General features: G+C 35.7%; 1 protein-coding gene across 2 annotated transcripts in view; it reads right to left on the bottom strand.

Moving 5' to 3' along the window:
* Positions 1 to 14,416, bottom strand: part of POC5 (POC5 centriolar protein) — a 39,125-nt gene that overhangs the window by 698 nt on the left and 24,011 nt on the right. For both annotated transcript variants that reach the window (XM_003920834.4, XM_010341081.3), the window contains 3 exons: positions 13,835 to 13,988; positions 10,293 to 10,570; positions 3,530 to 3,706 (listed from right to left, as the gene is read on the bottom strand). In XM_003920834.4, coding sequence (XP_003920883.1) covers positions 3,530 to 3,706; positions 10,293 to 10,570; positions 13,835 to 13,988 — 609 coding nt within the window. The remainder of the gene's footprint in view (positions 1 to 3,529; positions 3,707 to 10,292; positions 10,571 to 13,834; positions 13,989 to 14,416) is intronic.

The following is a 14,416-nucleotide window of genomic DNA, read 5'->3' as shown; positions in this document are numbered from 1 at the left end:
TGAGACAAGGCCGTTCTCTGTAAGGAACCCAAACCCAGTCTGACGGATGTGTTGAACACCCACAATGTAATAGCAGAGCTGTATCTGCAAGGATCATAAGAAAAGCCGTGACAGCCATTCCTCCAGGTAGAATCTTGTAATGTGTATAGAGGTTCTGTATATAGGGAGGAACTCGGTGGTGTGTGGAAGAGGGGTCAGTCCTGAGTCCTCCCTTTCATTCCATCCAGCTTCCTTCTCTCCGCTTGACTGTTACTATGTGGAGACCAATCCCAGGGACACAGGGAAGCCCTCAGATGTAGTATGATCCTTGCTTTACATCAGAGCCCTCATATTTAACCTGTTTCACCCAAGAGCTGACGAAAATTTTCATGCACATCACCTCAGAGCTCAAAGGAACACCTTAGACATGAGCACTGAAGTAAAGTCAGGACACACATGACTCAGTCCACACATGTGATATGCATGTAATATGTATAAGTACACACTATGTACACAAGTACACATTACATGCAAACATATGCACAATATGTATCAGTACAAGGCTTTTCCCCATTAAACCTGATAAAGCTTCTTAGCAGCTAGCAGTGGGATTTGTTACTAAGGTAAGTTCTCACTCCATGTCACTGACTAGGACATGTCGAGTTCTACCAGGGTCTTCCACTTAGAAAAGTCATTGTTAAAACACTCGAAGTAAAATTACATATATTTGGTCAGAACATTCACTACATATTTAAAAAACTTCAAGCTGTAGTTTTTGCTTAAAAAAAAAGAATGAAACCTCTTAGAAACAAAAGATCCTGTCAGATTCCACTTTAAAAAGAACAGAACTGTTTTTTTTGAGACAGAGTCTCTGTTGCCCAGGCTGGAGTGCAATGGCACGATCTTGGCTCACTGTAACCTCCACCTCCCAGGTTCCAGTGATTCTACTGCCTCAGCCTCCCGAGTAGCTGGAACTACAGGTACGTGCTACCACGCCCAGCTAATTTTCATATTTTTTAGTAGAGAGTGGGTTTCACCATATTGGCCAGGCTGGTTTTGAACTCCTGACCTCATGATCCTCCCACCTTGGCCTCCCAAAGTGCTGGGATTACAGGCATGAGCCACTGTGTCTGGCCAGAACCCCTTTTTAAAGAAACAGAAAAATAACTTAATTTCTTAAAGTACTTTATATAAATGTGACTTTGTACATAAATAACTGAATAACCATTATAAATAGGAGATACTCTTCCAACAGATAGGAAATTTTAGTTGCCAGCCACCTAAACTGAGCCTACCGAAAAGGCTTTCTCACTGGGGAGGATGAGCAAGAGGAACCGTAGAAATAAAGCTGTCACTGAAATTATGATACACAAAATATGACAAAGAATGAAATAGCTCTAGAAGCATGGAATCATCCAGTAGATGGGGCTACGATGTCACAAATTGTATCCTTGGTTTTTTAGTAATAACCATTTCTGGTAGTTTTAGATCTTGATTCCCGAGGTAAAATGAAATACAGTACAGACGACTGCCACTGTGTCTGTCACATAATCCAAATTCAGTGAGAATGGAAGCAGCTGATGGCTATCTGATTCATATGCAATTAGTGGGGAGGAAATGCATATACTGAATAAAGGGAGGGCAGCACAGGAGGTAAGTATCAGAAACAGGGGTTTGAAATTTTTAGTTCTTTATTTTTTCTTCTGTAAAATATGAATTCCTATCATTATTACAAAACAAAAGGTTGTGCTCTCTTTATGCCTTCTTTACCTCACAAATGGACAGTCTCTCACCATCTCTATACATTTTTATGCCTGAAAAAACAGAAATGGGTTTCTTCTCACTTTTGATAACTTGTCTTCCATATTCAAAAATATATAGAAAAGTCTTCTATGAACTTTCAGAGCCTGTCCAATTTATAAAACATGAATCTTAAGATCATCCTAAAGCAAATCCTCCATCATCTCCAAGAAGACTTGGACAGGTGCTTCTATCCCTAGCCTTCCACTTCACTAAGGTACGACTTCACCTGAAGTTCAGTTCCAATCAGTCTAGCTTGTCTTCATTTAATCATCTAGTAATCATCTAGTATTCAGGAAAAAAAGGATTTAAAATCATTCCATATACTTTTGTTAATAGTAAGTACACAGGAATGCTGTCTAATGCTGAGAATTTATAGAGAGCACTCTCTTTTAAAATCAGTTCTTGAAATTAGCAGGTGTGGTGGTGGGTTCCTGTAATCCCAGCTACTTGGGAGGCTGAGGCAGGAGAATTGCTTGAATCTATCAGTGACCCAAGATTGAGCCACTGCACTCCAGCCAGGGTGATAAGGGCAAACCTTTGCGCCCCCCTCCCCTAAAAAAATCCTTCTTTCTCTTTAGGGATGTTCTTAGCACACTTATGATACTTTTTGAGATAACTGTTGATTTGTATGCATGTGTAGAAAATAATTCAGAGATATCCCATGTATCTTTTTCTAGTAACTTTTAGTAAATTTGCTTATGGTTTTACAGTTTAAAAAATGCCTTAATACGTCTCATTTAATTTTTACATTATCTCAGTTAATCTTGAATCCTAACAATAACCCTAGGAGCTAACTATTCTTATTAACCCCATTCTACAGAAGAGAAAGTGGAGGCTCAAATATTTTATTTGATTTGTATCTATTACAAAGGCAATAAGTAGCAGAGTTGAAGCACTAACTTAGGTTTTAAAATTTTTGCTTCAAATTCAATGCACCTTCATTATATCAGGTGCATTGGTTGCAACTTAAATTTTGTTTAACTAAAAACATGCTGACAATTGTATTGAAAAAAGGAGAAGACTTTTTTATAAAAGAAACAAAAATTAAAAACGATAAAATGTAGGTAAATTTACTGACAATCAAGTATCTGCTACATGAGCAGCTAGTGAGTGAACAATTTTTGTCTCTTTTTTTTTTTTGGAGACGGAGTTTCGCTCTTGTTACCCAGGCTGGAGTGCAATGGGGCAATCTCGGCTCACAGCAACCTCTGCTTCCTGGGTTCAGGCAATTCTCCTGCCTCAGCCTCCCGAGTAACTGGGATTACAGGCACGCGCCACCATGCCCAGCTAATTTTTTGTATTTTTAATAGAGACGGGGTTTCACCATGTTGACCAGGATGGTCTCGATCTCCTGACCTCGTGATCCACCCGCCTCGGCCTCCCAAAGTGCTGGGATTACAGGCTTGAGCCACCGCGCCCGGCCCTTCTGTCTCTTTTTAAACTGATAATAAATCATTTACATATTTTACCCTTTTGACCACAAACACACTGGATTCCTTTTAGTATTTTATAATTTTTACACTGTTTGGAAGAAACAATGTTTCTGAAATTAATTTCCCAATGGCGGAAAGGTAGATTTATAGCAGGTCTCATAAATACAAGTATTAAAAAAACTAACAGGAAAAGGCAGAACAAGTACCAGTCATCATGAATTTTTATCTTCTCAACATGCTATGTAAGTGTTTACTAGTTTATGAACTCTCAGGAAAAAGACTTTTTGACAAAAGGTCATCAAATGTGAACTCACCACTGTGACTGGATGATGTTTTTCCACAACAACAGAGCTCATGGGAGGAGAAACTCCCATTATAGCTAAACTGCTGCTAATTCTATTTTTTGAAGCAAAATCACATCTTCCTGTGATCCGGGCTGTAATAGTTCTTCCTGCTTTCTGTTGTGCAGAGGTTACAACTCTTGGTACATACTAAGAAGAAGAAAAAAAATAAAACAAGTGACAAGGTGGCAGAAAATCTGCAGCAACATTTTGGTTACTTTTGATTCCATAAATTATGAAGACAATACACAGACACTTAAAATAACTGTATGTTCAACAACTTTGACATGGAAAAAATAAACCAAATCACATGCCAACAATTTTATAAGATTTTAGTAACTTAAAAAACTACCTTTTTATTTTGAAATAATGATAGATTTATAGGAAGGCGCACGGATCATACTGAAAAGCCCTGTGTGCTCTTCACTCAGTTTCCTGCCATGGTTATATCTGACATAATTAAAATAAAACAAAGTCAAAACCACAAAGCTCACCATGAGATAATGCCTGTGTATAGTTTTCTGTCATTTTATCACCTAAGTTCCCGTTAACTATCACTCAATCAAGATACAGAATACTCATCACCATGAAGATCTCCCTCGGGTCGGCCTTGACACTCATACCCATCTCTCCATTCCTTCCCCAACCATCCTTAACCCCTGGGAACCATTAATCTGTTTTATAGACTTTTTGATCCTTATTAATTAATGATAATTAATAATATCATTACACACATGCTTCTGTGTTCTGCCTTTTCTCTTCTCGTTAATGAACTTCTTTTCATGAGGTAGTACACAGACCAGTATAGTTCTTAATGAGATGGTTTTTATGCCAACAAACTACATTGTCTTTTTCTATTACATTTAGCACATTTTGCAAAAGAAAAATCCTATTCTGAGAGTTATTTCTGTATAATATATTGCAAAAGATGGGTCGATCATATAAAAAGGTATTATCACAACTCTTATAGCTTTTGTTGCTTACTGCTGAATGATACTCCAGAAAAATATTTACAGCAGGAATAACGCCTAAGTGGACTATTTTTCCACTGTCAATCAATTACACAGCTGCTCACTGAAGTCTGAGGTAAAGGCTATTATTCAATTTGTGGTTCTTCATTAATGTTTCATATTTGTATTCCATTTTGTCAACTATCCTCTTTATTTGCCAAGAATTGAAAGGGTATTAATATTTAAAATTTTTTGATAGTTCCTGATGAATAGTAAGCTCATTTAATAATTACAGATACTTATCTAAGAGTGTAAACATTTTCCCTATTTGATTTGTTTTATTTTTCAATGCACATACACTTTTTTTAAGTTATGGTTAAACCTGTCGTTCATTTCCTCTTGCTTCCATGATGAAACCAAAACAACCAGCTTTGGACAGCTGGGGCAGTTATATTCTTATAACATTTACTTATTTTGGCTTAATTTATTAAAACACTTGAAATTTCAGTGTGAAGTATTAATCTAAATTCATTTTTTCTCGAAACAGTTTTTTACAAAAGCATTTATTAAGTACTGATCTTTTCCCAATATGTTGTAGTTCATCTCTGATTCTCCATATAGCTGCATCTAGCTACATGTAGTCACAGCTGTATACAGAAATGGGAAGACAGTGGGCTTCAGGAGAGATGTTTCTGGGAAAATTAAAATGACGGAGTATTGATATTTTTGGAAGACCCTGTGGAAAACAGCATTCAGTGGGGTTTTATAATCTCTTGGAGAGTTTGGAAATAATTCACTATAGTTGGATAAAAAAACCAAAGATAAAAATGAAGCAATTAATTCTAAGAACAAACCATTATACTAGAAAGGAAATGTGGTCATAGTATACATTCATGGCTTAGCTATATTAGTCATCATAAATGATTTAATCTGAAATTGGAATATCTATAAATATTTACATACAGGGAGGATGAGGAAAGTGAAGAGAGAGAGAAGGAATAAGGTGGTATCAGGAGGCCAAATCCTTTTACCTGTAATAAGTTAACAAATAATGTCTGAAATTAACAAATGTAGAAATAATGATATAAACATATTATTTAGGAAAAAACGGAAAACAGAAGAAACATCTAACAGGGAGAGGGATTTAGAGGAGCGTTTCTCACTATAGTCCTTGTAAAAATGATTTGACTTTTTAAGCCATAAACTTTTATGGATCATATAAATTTGATAAACTAAATCTCAGATTTAAAAATGTTTACAAATGTGTTTTTGTGGACTAAATTTATGCTTCCGGCCTGAGGGAATCTTTAACCCATTACTTATAACAATAAGGGACAAAAAAGATTGTATAGACTCCTAAAGATGCTTAAATGCTATTTTAAAATAGAAAACTAATTGCTGGTAGGAATATTCATTGCCAAAATGTGGAAAATGAAGTACAATTGAGTTTATAACTTTCGCCCTGCACAATCAAGCCTAAAGAGTGTCTCCTCAGTAGCTGAGATTCTCACCTGAAGCTTCAGGTCTGAATGAAAAACTAGAGAAGTCTGGATTGAAGAAAGTTAGAGTAGCGGGAAAAATACTCATAGATGAGAAGCTTCATTCAACCCAGCTCAGAATTGCTTTAGAATACCTTCAATAATTTGAAAATACATACTCCTGTCAATAAAATGACTTTATTTATTTATTTTGAGATGGAGTCTCGCTCTGTCACTGGGATGGAGTACAGTGGCCCGATCTTAGCGCACTGAAACCTCCGCCTCCCGGGTTCAAGCGATTCTCCTGCCTCAGCGTCCCTAGCTGGGACTACAGGCATGTGCCACCACGCTCGGCTAATTTGGTTGCCCTGGATAGTTGGCCAGGATAGTCTTGATCTCTTGACCCCGTGATCTGCCTGTGTCGGCCTCCCAAGTGCTGGGATTACTGGCGTGAGCCACCGCACCCGGCCATAAAATGCCCTTTAAAAGAAACCTCAATACACTCATTTGAATTAAACAGAAGTTGTCAAATGGTTTGTTATTTGTACTTGTTAATGATACTTACGTAATGTATTAAACATTTTATAAATTGAAAAAGTTGTTTTGAAAATGCATAAGGACATTTTAGAAAGAATTCATATAGATAAGTTAGAAAAAAGCTGCTGCTAAATTAGGGGGAGGAAAGAAAAACCTAGAAGGATTCTATAATCAGATTGGAAAGTTTTGTTAGGTTCATGCTTTATAGAAACTGAAACTAGAAATCATAGAAAATATATTGGGTGTGGTTTATATTTAAAAAGATGACAATTACAATATTTGAACCCACATCCAGTTTGGCTCCACATTAAAAACTAGCAAGCTGGTATTTATGATTTAGGATAAAATAATGTATTAGGTATGTATCATTCTCTGCTTTAACATACATTTTAAATTAAATGATCACTTACTGATACCAATAATGTTAGAGTTCATTAAATTTATCAGCTTAGCAGACTTTAAAAAATACTATAAAAATAAAAATTCTAGCATTTTTAGCCATATTAACATAAGCAACAAAATTGAAAGGAATAAGAAAAAAAGAAAATGACATTAAAAAGAGTTTATCTTAATGTTTGACAAGAGACAGTAGAGATTATTGGTTAAAAGTAAGAGGTCTAAATCAGATTGTCAAAGTCTGAATTCCAACTCAGTTACTAATTGTGTGCGTAGGCAAGCTGCAAACTCTCTAAGCCTCAATTTCCTCATTTATAAAATGGAGAAAGCAGGACCAACTCCCTAATGATACCCTTTCACTTTCTATTCGAATGAAGAGGAAAGTTAGAAGACAAACCTCACTAAAGGGCTTTACCAAATAACTTTAAAATTCAAAAAATATTTCCCCTCAATTATTCCAATTAGAGTTAGAAAAAGAATAAAATGCCATCTACTGTTCAACTTTATGAACTGCAATATGCTTGCTTGTATTAACTGCCTTTTTTCAAAAATGGTTTCCACCATGAAATCCTGATATTGTCTTTAACATACTGAGGATGACTGCATTAAAGAAAACCATTTTAAATATGAAATATATTATTTTATTAGCATGGTAATCTTCCTTCCTCCAGTTATTTGATTGCTAATTCTCTGTACTTTCTGCACCTATCTCCTGTTAGCTACTGGAAACACCAAGAAAACCTGAAAAAACAAAAACAAAAACAAAAACAAAAAAAACAAAAAACCCTTGACTGTTCATAGGAAGACTCTGTGATTAAAATAAAAAGAAAGATAACTGAGCCAGGATTGCAAATCTCTCTCTTCTTTTCCTATTCCCAACAATGACGATTTCACAGTAAGTTAGCCAACTACTGGATTTGTTCCTACTTTTGTTACCAAGATTCTTTTAAAAACAAAAAGACATATTCGAGGCCAATCTGAGTATTTTAATTATATAAGGAAGGAAGAAAACTAAGATTATACTTAGATTTAACTGTGATTCTCTTTTCTCCCTGGCCCTAAAGGCCACTTACTTATGTGAGTGAAATAGAGTGTGTATCTGCTTTTGAAGAAGTGGATATAGTGGGGTGGGACAGATGTAGAAGGGCTGTCTACAAAATATCATGTTTTTAAGATTTCAAAAACTTCAACATTATCTCCAACGACCAGATTAGTCGAAAAATTAGCAATAAAAAGGGTGCTAAGCAAATTCATTCATTCAGTTCTTTCCACACATATTCAGGTTTACATATAAATGCAGAGGTACCCATGTAGTCACATTTTAGGAAGAGAATTTTGACAAATCTAGCTCTGCATGTGTTATCTGCATATGCAAGATGAATGAGAAACCAGAACATAAACACAATGAGTGAGTGTTTAAATGAGGTCATCTGTACAGGATCACACTTCAAAATGTGTAATCATGGAAAATAAACACAGCTGAAAATATGTCACAGTTGAATTTTAGTGTCTTTTTTTTGGGTGGGGGGTGGGCGATGGGAGTCTTGCTCTCTCACCGAGACTGGAGTGCAGTAGCATGATCTTGGCTCACTGTAACCTCTACCTCCTGGGTTTAAGTGATTCTTCTGCCTCAGCCTCCCAAGTAGCTGGGACTACAGGCGCATGGCACGACGCTAGGCTAATTTTTTTGTATTTTTGTATAGACAGGGTTTCACCATGTTGGCCAGGCTGGTCTTGATTCTCCTGCCTCAGCCTCCCTAGCTGGGACTACAGGCATGTGCCACCACGCCCAGCTTGTGATTCATTGCCTTGGCTTCCCAAAGTGCTAGGATTACAGGTGTAAGCCACTACGCCTGGCCAGTGTCTTATTTTCTAAGTCAAAACTCCCCCACACAAATTTCTCTTAGCCATGCGCTAGATATTTTTCAACCTCTTTGTGTCAATAATTGACAAATAATTGATTTCAATGTATTTTCCTCCAGTAATTGTTGAATAACTGATTTCAACATATTTCTCCCCAAAGTTAGAGCTCTTGAAAGGTAAAAATTCAAATCTTCTAGGATGCTAAAGATGACCACTTGTCTGTCTCAATGTCCTTTAGCTACAGACAGCTGCCCAGGGCAATAGCACCTTCTGATGGCCTGCCAAGGGAACTTTAAGACCTAAAACTTATTCTGCCTCTTCTTTCCTCTTATGTAAGTGGTTAGGAGTTGGGGAGAAGAGGAAGACAAGCAAATCGGAATCATCTCAGGAACTTTATAAAACTATACATGCCTTTATGCCACAGCAGGAAAGAAGTTCATAGTGTTTTTTTGGGCAGGGGAGGGGGAAAAAACCTCTGCACAGGTGAGTCTGATAAGCTTGGCTTGCATCCATACTCCACCCTTATGTGAGAAATATGATTTCTAGAATATAAGTTTAACAACAGGAGGCTAAGGAGTTAGAGCCACGGTGTGTTTCATCTGAAACTATAGTTAAAAAAAAAATTTTAAAGACAGGGTCTCGTTCGTTGCCTAGGCTGGAGTGTAGTGGTACAATTGTAACTCGTAGTAACCTTGAACTCTTGGGCTCAAGTGATGCTCCTGCCTCAGCCTCCTCAGTAGCTGGGACTACAAATTCACAGCAACACACCTAATTTTCTACTTTTTTGTAAAGATAGGGTCTCACTATGTTGCCCAGCCTGGTCTCAAACTTCTGGCCTCAGGCAAACCTTTCACCTCAGCCTCCCAAACTACTGGGATTACAGGTGTGAGCCACCATGTCCAGTCTCTTACCATATTAATAGCTTGATCGAGTTCGCTTCAGGCAAATTCGTACACAAATCTTCCATCCCCATTCGACACTATCCTCTTGGCACTTCTCTAATAGAAGCTCACAGATTCTAGGAAAAACTATTTCTATCTCCATTCCAATTACCAACTAGAAATTAAAACTCAATCAAGATGTAGTTACTATAGAGCAGTGTTAGTGATATATCTGCTTTCAGGAAAAAGGTTAGCTGAACCGAAAATGTAAAATAAAATTAAATCTACATTAACCTTCCATGCCTTTGAAAACACCCACTAGTGTTCTTCAAACTTAAAGTCTGTCATTAGTTCTTTCTCAAATTAAATCTACTTTTCCTACATAATTTTTGAAAAATATAAAAATGTTCTTAGTCTTAATTATCACTACTATGATAGCACTTTCAGGTATTTTCATTACAATTTAATGTTCTAGTTACTTTGTATATTAAATATTTTCTGTGACTTTGCCTAAACACCACACAGATTTTTTTTTCCCTCCATAGGAAACTATTTTATGAGTTCAAAATATTCAATTTACAAACAAGCTTTTGAGCCCTTTTTAGGTGCGACCTGTATAAACTGTACTAACCATTTCTTCTGGTGCAGCAGTAGCTGCAGATCCTGCACCAAGAACAGAAACAGGAACGTGAACAGAAGATGCGGAAGCAGCCCTGGTAGCAGTCATCGAAGCAGCAGAGGGAACGGCATTTGCGCTGGCTCCTCCCACCGCAGCTTGTGGGGATGGCAGCAGTGGTGACGTAACCGGTAATGGGATCGGAGGAGCTGAAGTATCCAAATGAGCAGAATGTTCTTTTCCTTGACCACCAGGACCATATTCTTCATTTTTATTATTTGTGGAGTCTATCCCTATAAATCACAAGTTAATTCCATTCACATTATTCCAGGTTAGGACTACCATTATCCTTCAAACAACGAAAATGCATACTGGCTAAAGTTTGGTCCTAACAAAAATTTAGATATTTCTTTACAGTACATTAGATACAATGTTTAGTTAATACAGTTTGTCAGTATTAACTGGTTAATGTCAGCATTAACTACTAAAAACTTCAGACTACTTCCTTCCACATGTTAGTACATAAACTGTACTCACCATTTCATTCTTTTATATAAAAGGTGAAAATAAATTATGTACTCAGCTGGGACTTTAGCTAAGTAGAGTGTGTACTGCTATCACAACTGTCACAAAAATATGGTCACAGTGAGCCTAGAGGTCTAGGTCCTTTTGTATTAGTTCATACAAATATCCTGATAAATGGCCAAAATGGCCTGGAATAGACCTTTGGAACCACTTTCTGGTATCACTATACTCCCTCATGTTCATAAATTGCGCCTATCCTAAAAATTTGTTTTTGTTCTTGAGTCATCAGAAAACAAAAACAAATCAATAAAACTAAAATCTTCACTTTTTACACTGTAAAAGAAATGGGTTCTTGCAGATAAATTATATAAATATAAATCAAGAGCATATTTGTGCACTGATTTGTAGTGACACCTCAATCAGTAACCTTCCTTCAAAACTGAAACTTAATCTTGATCTAAGGAGCTAATAATGTCAAATTCCAGAGGCAAGTACAAAGGGCTTCTTCCAATTTTAGATGTTTTCTCTCTAGAATTATAATTTGGTTAGTTTCTGCTTAAGACTGTATCTGTGTGGTACCAAACAGTATGGTGAGGGTTTAGAAATTCAGTCAATGAGCTGTTTCAGAACATCTCAACAGAGGGCATTATGTAAGTCCTATGTTTAAACAGTTTTCTATGCAGTTTTCTTTCCATCCAGAAATCTGGACTTCTGCATAAGTCTTTACCTTAGACTATCTGTATAGAAAATTTGTAGAGTAATAGTTACCTTAAGAAGTTTAACAATGATTGCAGTGCCTACCTAGATCTTCTGAACTGAACTCCTCTGATGAAAGGGACTAATTCGATATAAAATACTTTCAACTTGAAAACAAAACACACATTGAGTTTTAACATGTTTTGATAGAGATTCTGAGTGTCTATCTTTAGATGGTGGCAGACATTAAGAGACGTAGAAACAGTATGAAGGTCAGGTCTGGCCATGGGATATTTTGGAAGAGAAGCGGGTGACCAACTCTTGCTATTATGGGCTGATTTATGCAGTTCCTGTTTATCAGATAACTCAAGTTTAATAATTAATCTCATTTTAGCTGGGATAAATTTTTCAGTTGTCAAGTATTTTTTTTACTGTGCCTAAAATTGCTTTTAAAATTGGCAGACATCATTTTAAGGACGTTTTTACTGTCATGTTCTAACTTCTTCATTAAAAACCTCTAATTTATGATAAGATTTAAGATACTGCACAACATGAGAGGCTTTACAAATTACAGACATCAAATAATAGGGACAAATCAAAAACCAAATATTTAGCTTGCTTTAACAAGACAGGTGCATTAGGAACTTTGTATTATTAAAAACTGCATTATAAAAAACAATTGTTTTAATAGAAGTGGGCCAGAAGTAATTTTTTTCTTATGAGAATTAAAAAAAAAAAGGTGTCATTAAAATGTCATAAAACCTAAATATCACAAAGGAGATCCGCTGAATTATACTGAGCTTTGCTTTTGGTAGCTCTACCAACATTATTGCTCATGCACGTTTCACTATTCTTCTCATCTTTCTCATCATTTTAAAAGTAACAGGAGCAAAACAAATCATGTTGTGTAATTAGCAGAAGACATTTTCTTCAAATCCTGTTATGGATATTGGCCTTAGGAGACACAGCTGTATTTCAATTTTAATTTTAAGATGGTAAATTTATTAAGGTGGGAAACACTCTCCTAAGTCAATTCAAAATCTTCTTAGGTAGATTATAAGAAACAGGTTTCTTGTAATTTAATGTAAGAAGTTCTAATAAGAATTTGTCACTTTACTTGTGAAACCCATTATTTCTTTCGAGTAAACAATTAATTTCTCAATTTGCAACATACAACTTGCTAATACTTAGAACTGAAACAAACTATTCTATCATTGAAGGTGGTGAGTTGGTTTTCAACATTGATACTCAAATAAATTACCATTTACTGACGAAATCAAGTACTCATCTAGGCATTAGCAAGATAAACTATTCAGCCTTGAGATTCCATGATTCTCAGCTAAATTAAATATGGACCACACAGCACAACCACTTCATATAGAAAGCAATTTGCCTAAACTTACTACTATCCACACACAACACGCATGCTTTAAATAATAAATGTTTGTTGATGTTTTAAAATAAGGGCACCACAAGCACAAGAAGTTATTCATTGGATTGAAGTCATGTTAATGATTTACAAAATCTTGAGAGGTTAACTTGAATTAAAACTACAATAATTACATCATGACTATCATCTTACATGTTAAAGTGGATTTTATCTTTCAGAGTGCTTTCAGATGTTTTACTGCATCCCACAAGAAGCCCCTAGGAAGCAGGTAAGGAAGGTTTATGTTATCTCCTTTGCTCAGAGAAGAAATCTAAGGCCCAGTGAAGAAAATAGGCCCCTAGGTAAATTGGTGGCAAAGGACTCTAGTTATGGGCTTTTCTACACCATGCTGACAAAACTACTACACAAACTACTCTTATGTCAGGCAATATGTGGATTTAAAAAAAAAATAAAATAAAATTACTTCTATGGATAGGCCTGTATTTACGTTTGCTGCAATGAGTTTGAGGCCTTCCTTCAACTCGAAGACTAGGAATTTTTAAAATAAGAAACCATGACTAGATAGCAAATGCTTACCTTAATAGTCCAAGAAATTTGGCTACTTAAGAAAAGACAAAATTAGAAATTTTGTACTTAAAAAGACATTATTATTCTTAGTTAAAAGAGCCTTAAAATCAGGTTATACATTAAAATATTACTTTAACATTTAGCTTAAATACTTAAGAGTGACAGTTTATTTGATCAGCCCTAAGATACCATAAGTAAACATGACTGAGCTGATTTTCAGGGCAGATTTAAGGCTGGATATGACATGGAACTAAGAATATCAGCACCTGGATGAAACATATTTACTGCAGATTATTAGTACTGCAGACCACATCAATCAACAAAATCTCCTCAAATCCTTTCTTGAAAGTAGGCAGAGAATCTTCAGTGAAACACTAACCTGTATCATTTCTGTTCTGAAATATTGTCATGGCTTCAAGATTTAATGCACATACACCCCTCATGAAAGCTTTTTTCATGGAATCTTCAAAGTGCTCTTTTTCATGTTGCATTCTTTGAATCTCAGCTTTTGCATTTTCCAAAGCTCCGGATAACTACAATAAAAATTTTAAAAAACAAAACAACTTGAGATACAAGGAAGAATACTGTCAAAAAAAAAAAAATAGATATATACTCTAAGATTATTTGCATGTGAAATATTAAGAAGTCTGCCACTTACCTCTTCTGCTGTGTTCAATCTATTTTAAAAGGTACATCCTTGCTGTACTTTATTCAGTTATAGCCAAAAAAAAAAAAAAAAGAAAGAAAAAAAGAGATAAAAAGAGGTACATCTTACCTCTATTATCTCCATCAACAAACTGCTTTCATTCCTAACCTTAAAATCAAGGCTCAAACAAGGGGAATTTTATCTAGTCCCATTGAAGATTGCTGATGTATTTTTCATTTTACAAAAAGATACGCTATTTTTTTTTACCATAAAACTTTTATGTAGGATGTTAAACAAAATACATTAAGAGCCACA

This window comes from Saimiri boliviensis, chromosome 1 (genome assembly GCF_048565385.1).
Source record: "Saimiri boliviensis isolate mSaiBol1 chromosome 1, mSaiBol1.pri, whole genome shotgun sequence".
NCBI classification, from domain to species: Eukaryota; Metazoa; Chordata; class Mammalia; order Primates; family Cebidae; genus Saimiri; species Saimiri boliviensis.
This window is presented reverse-complemented; position numbering and strand designations above follow the sequence as displayed.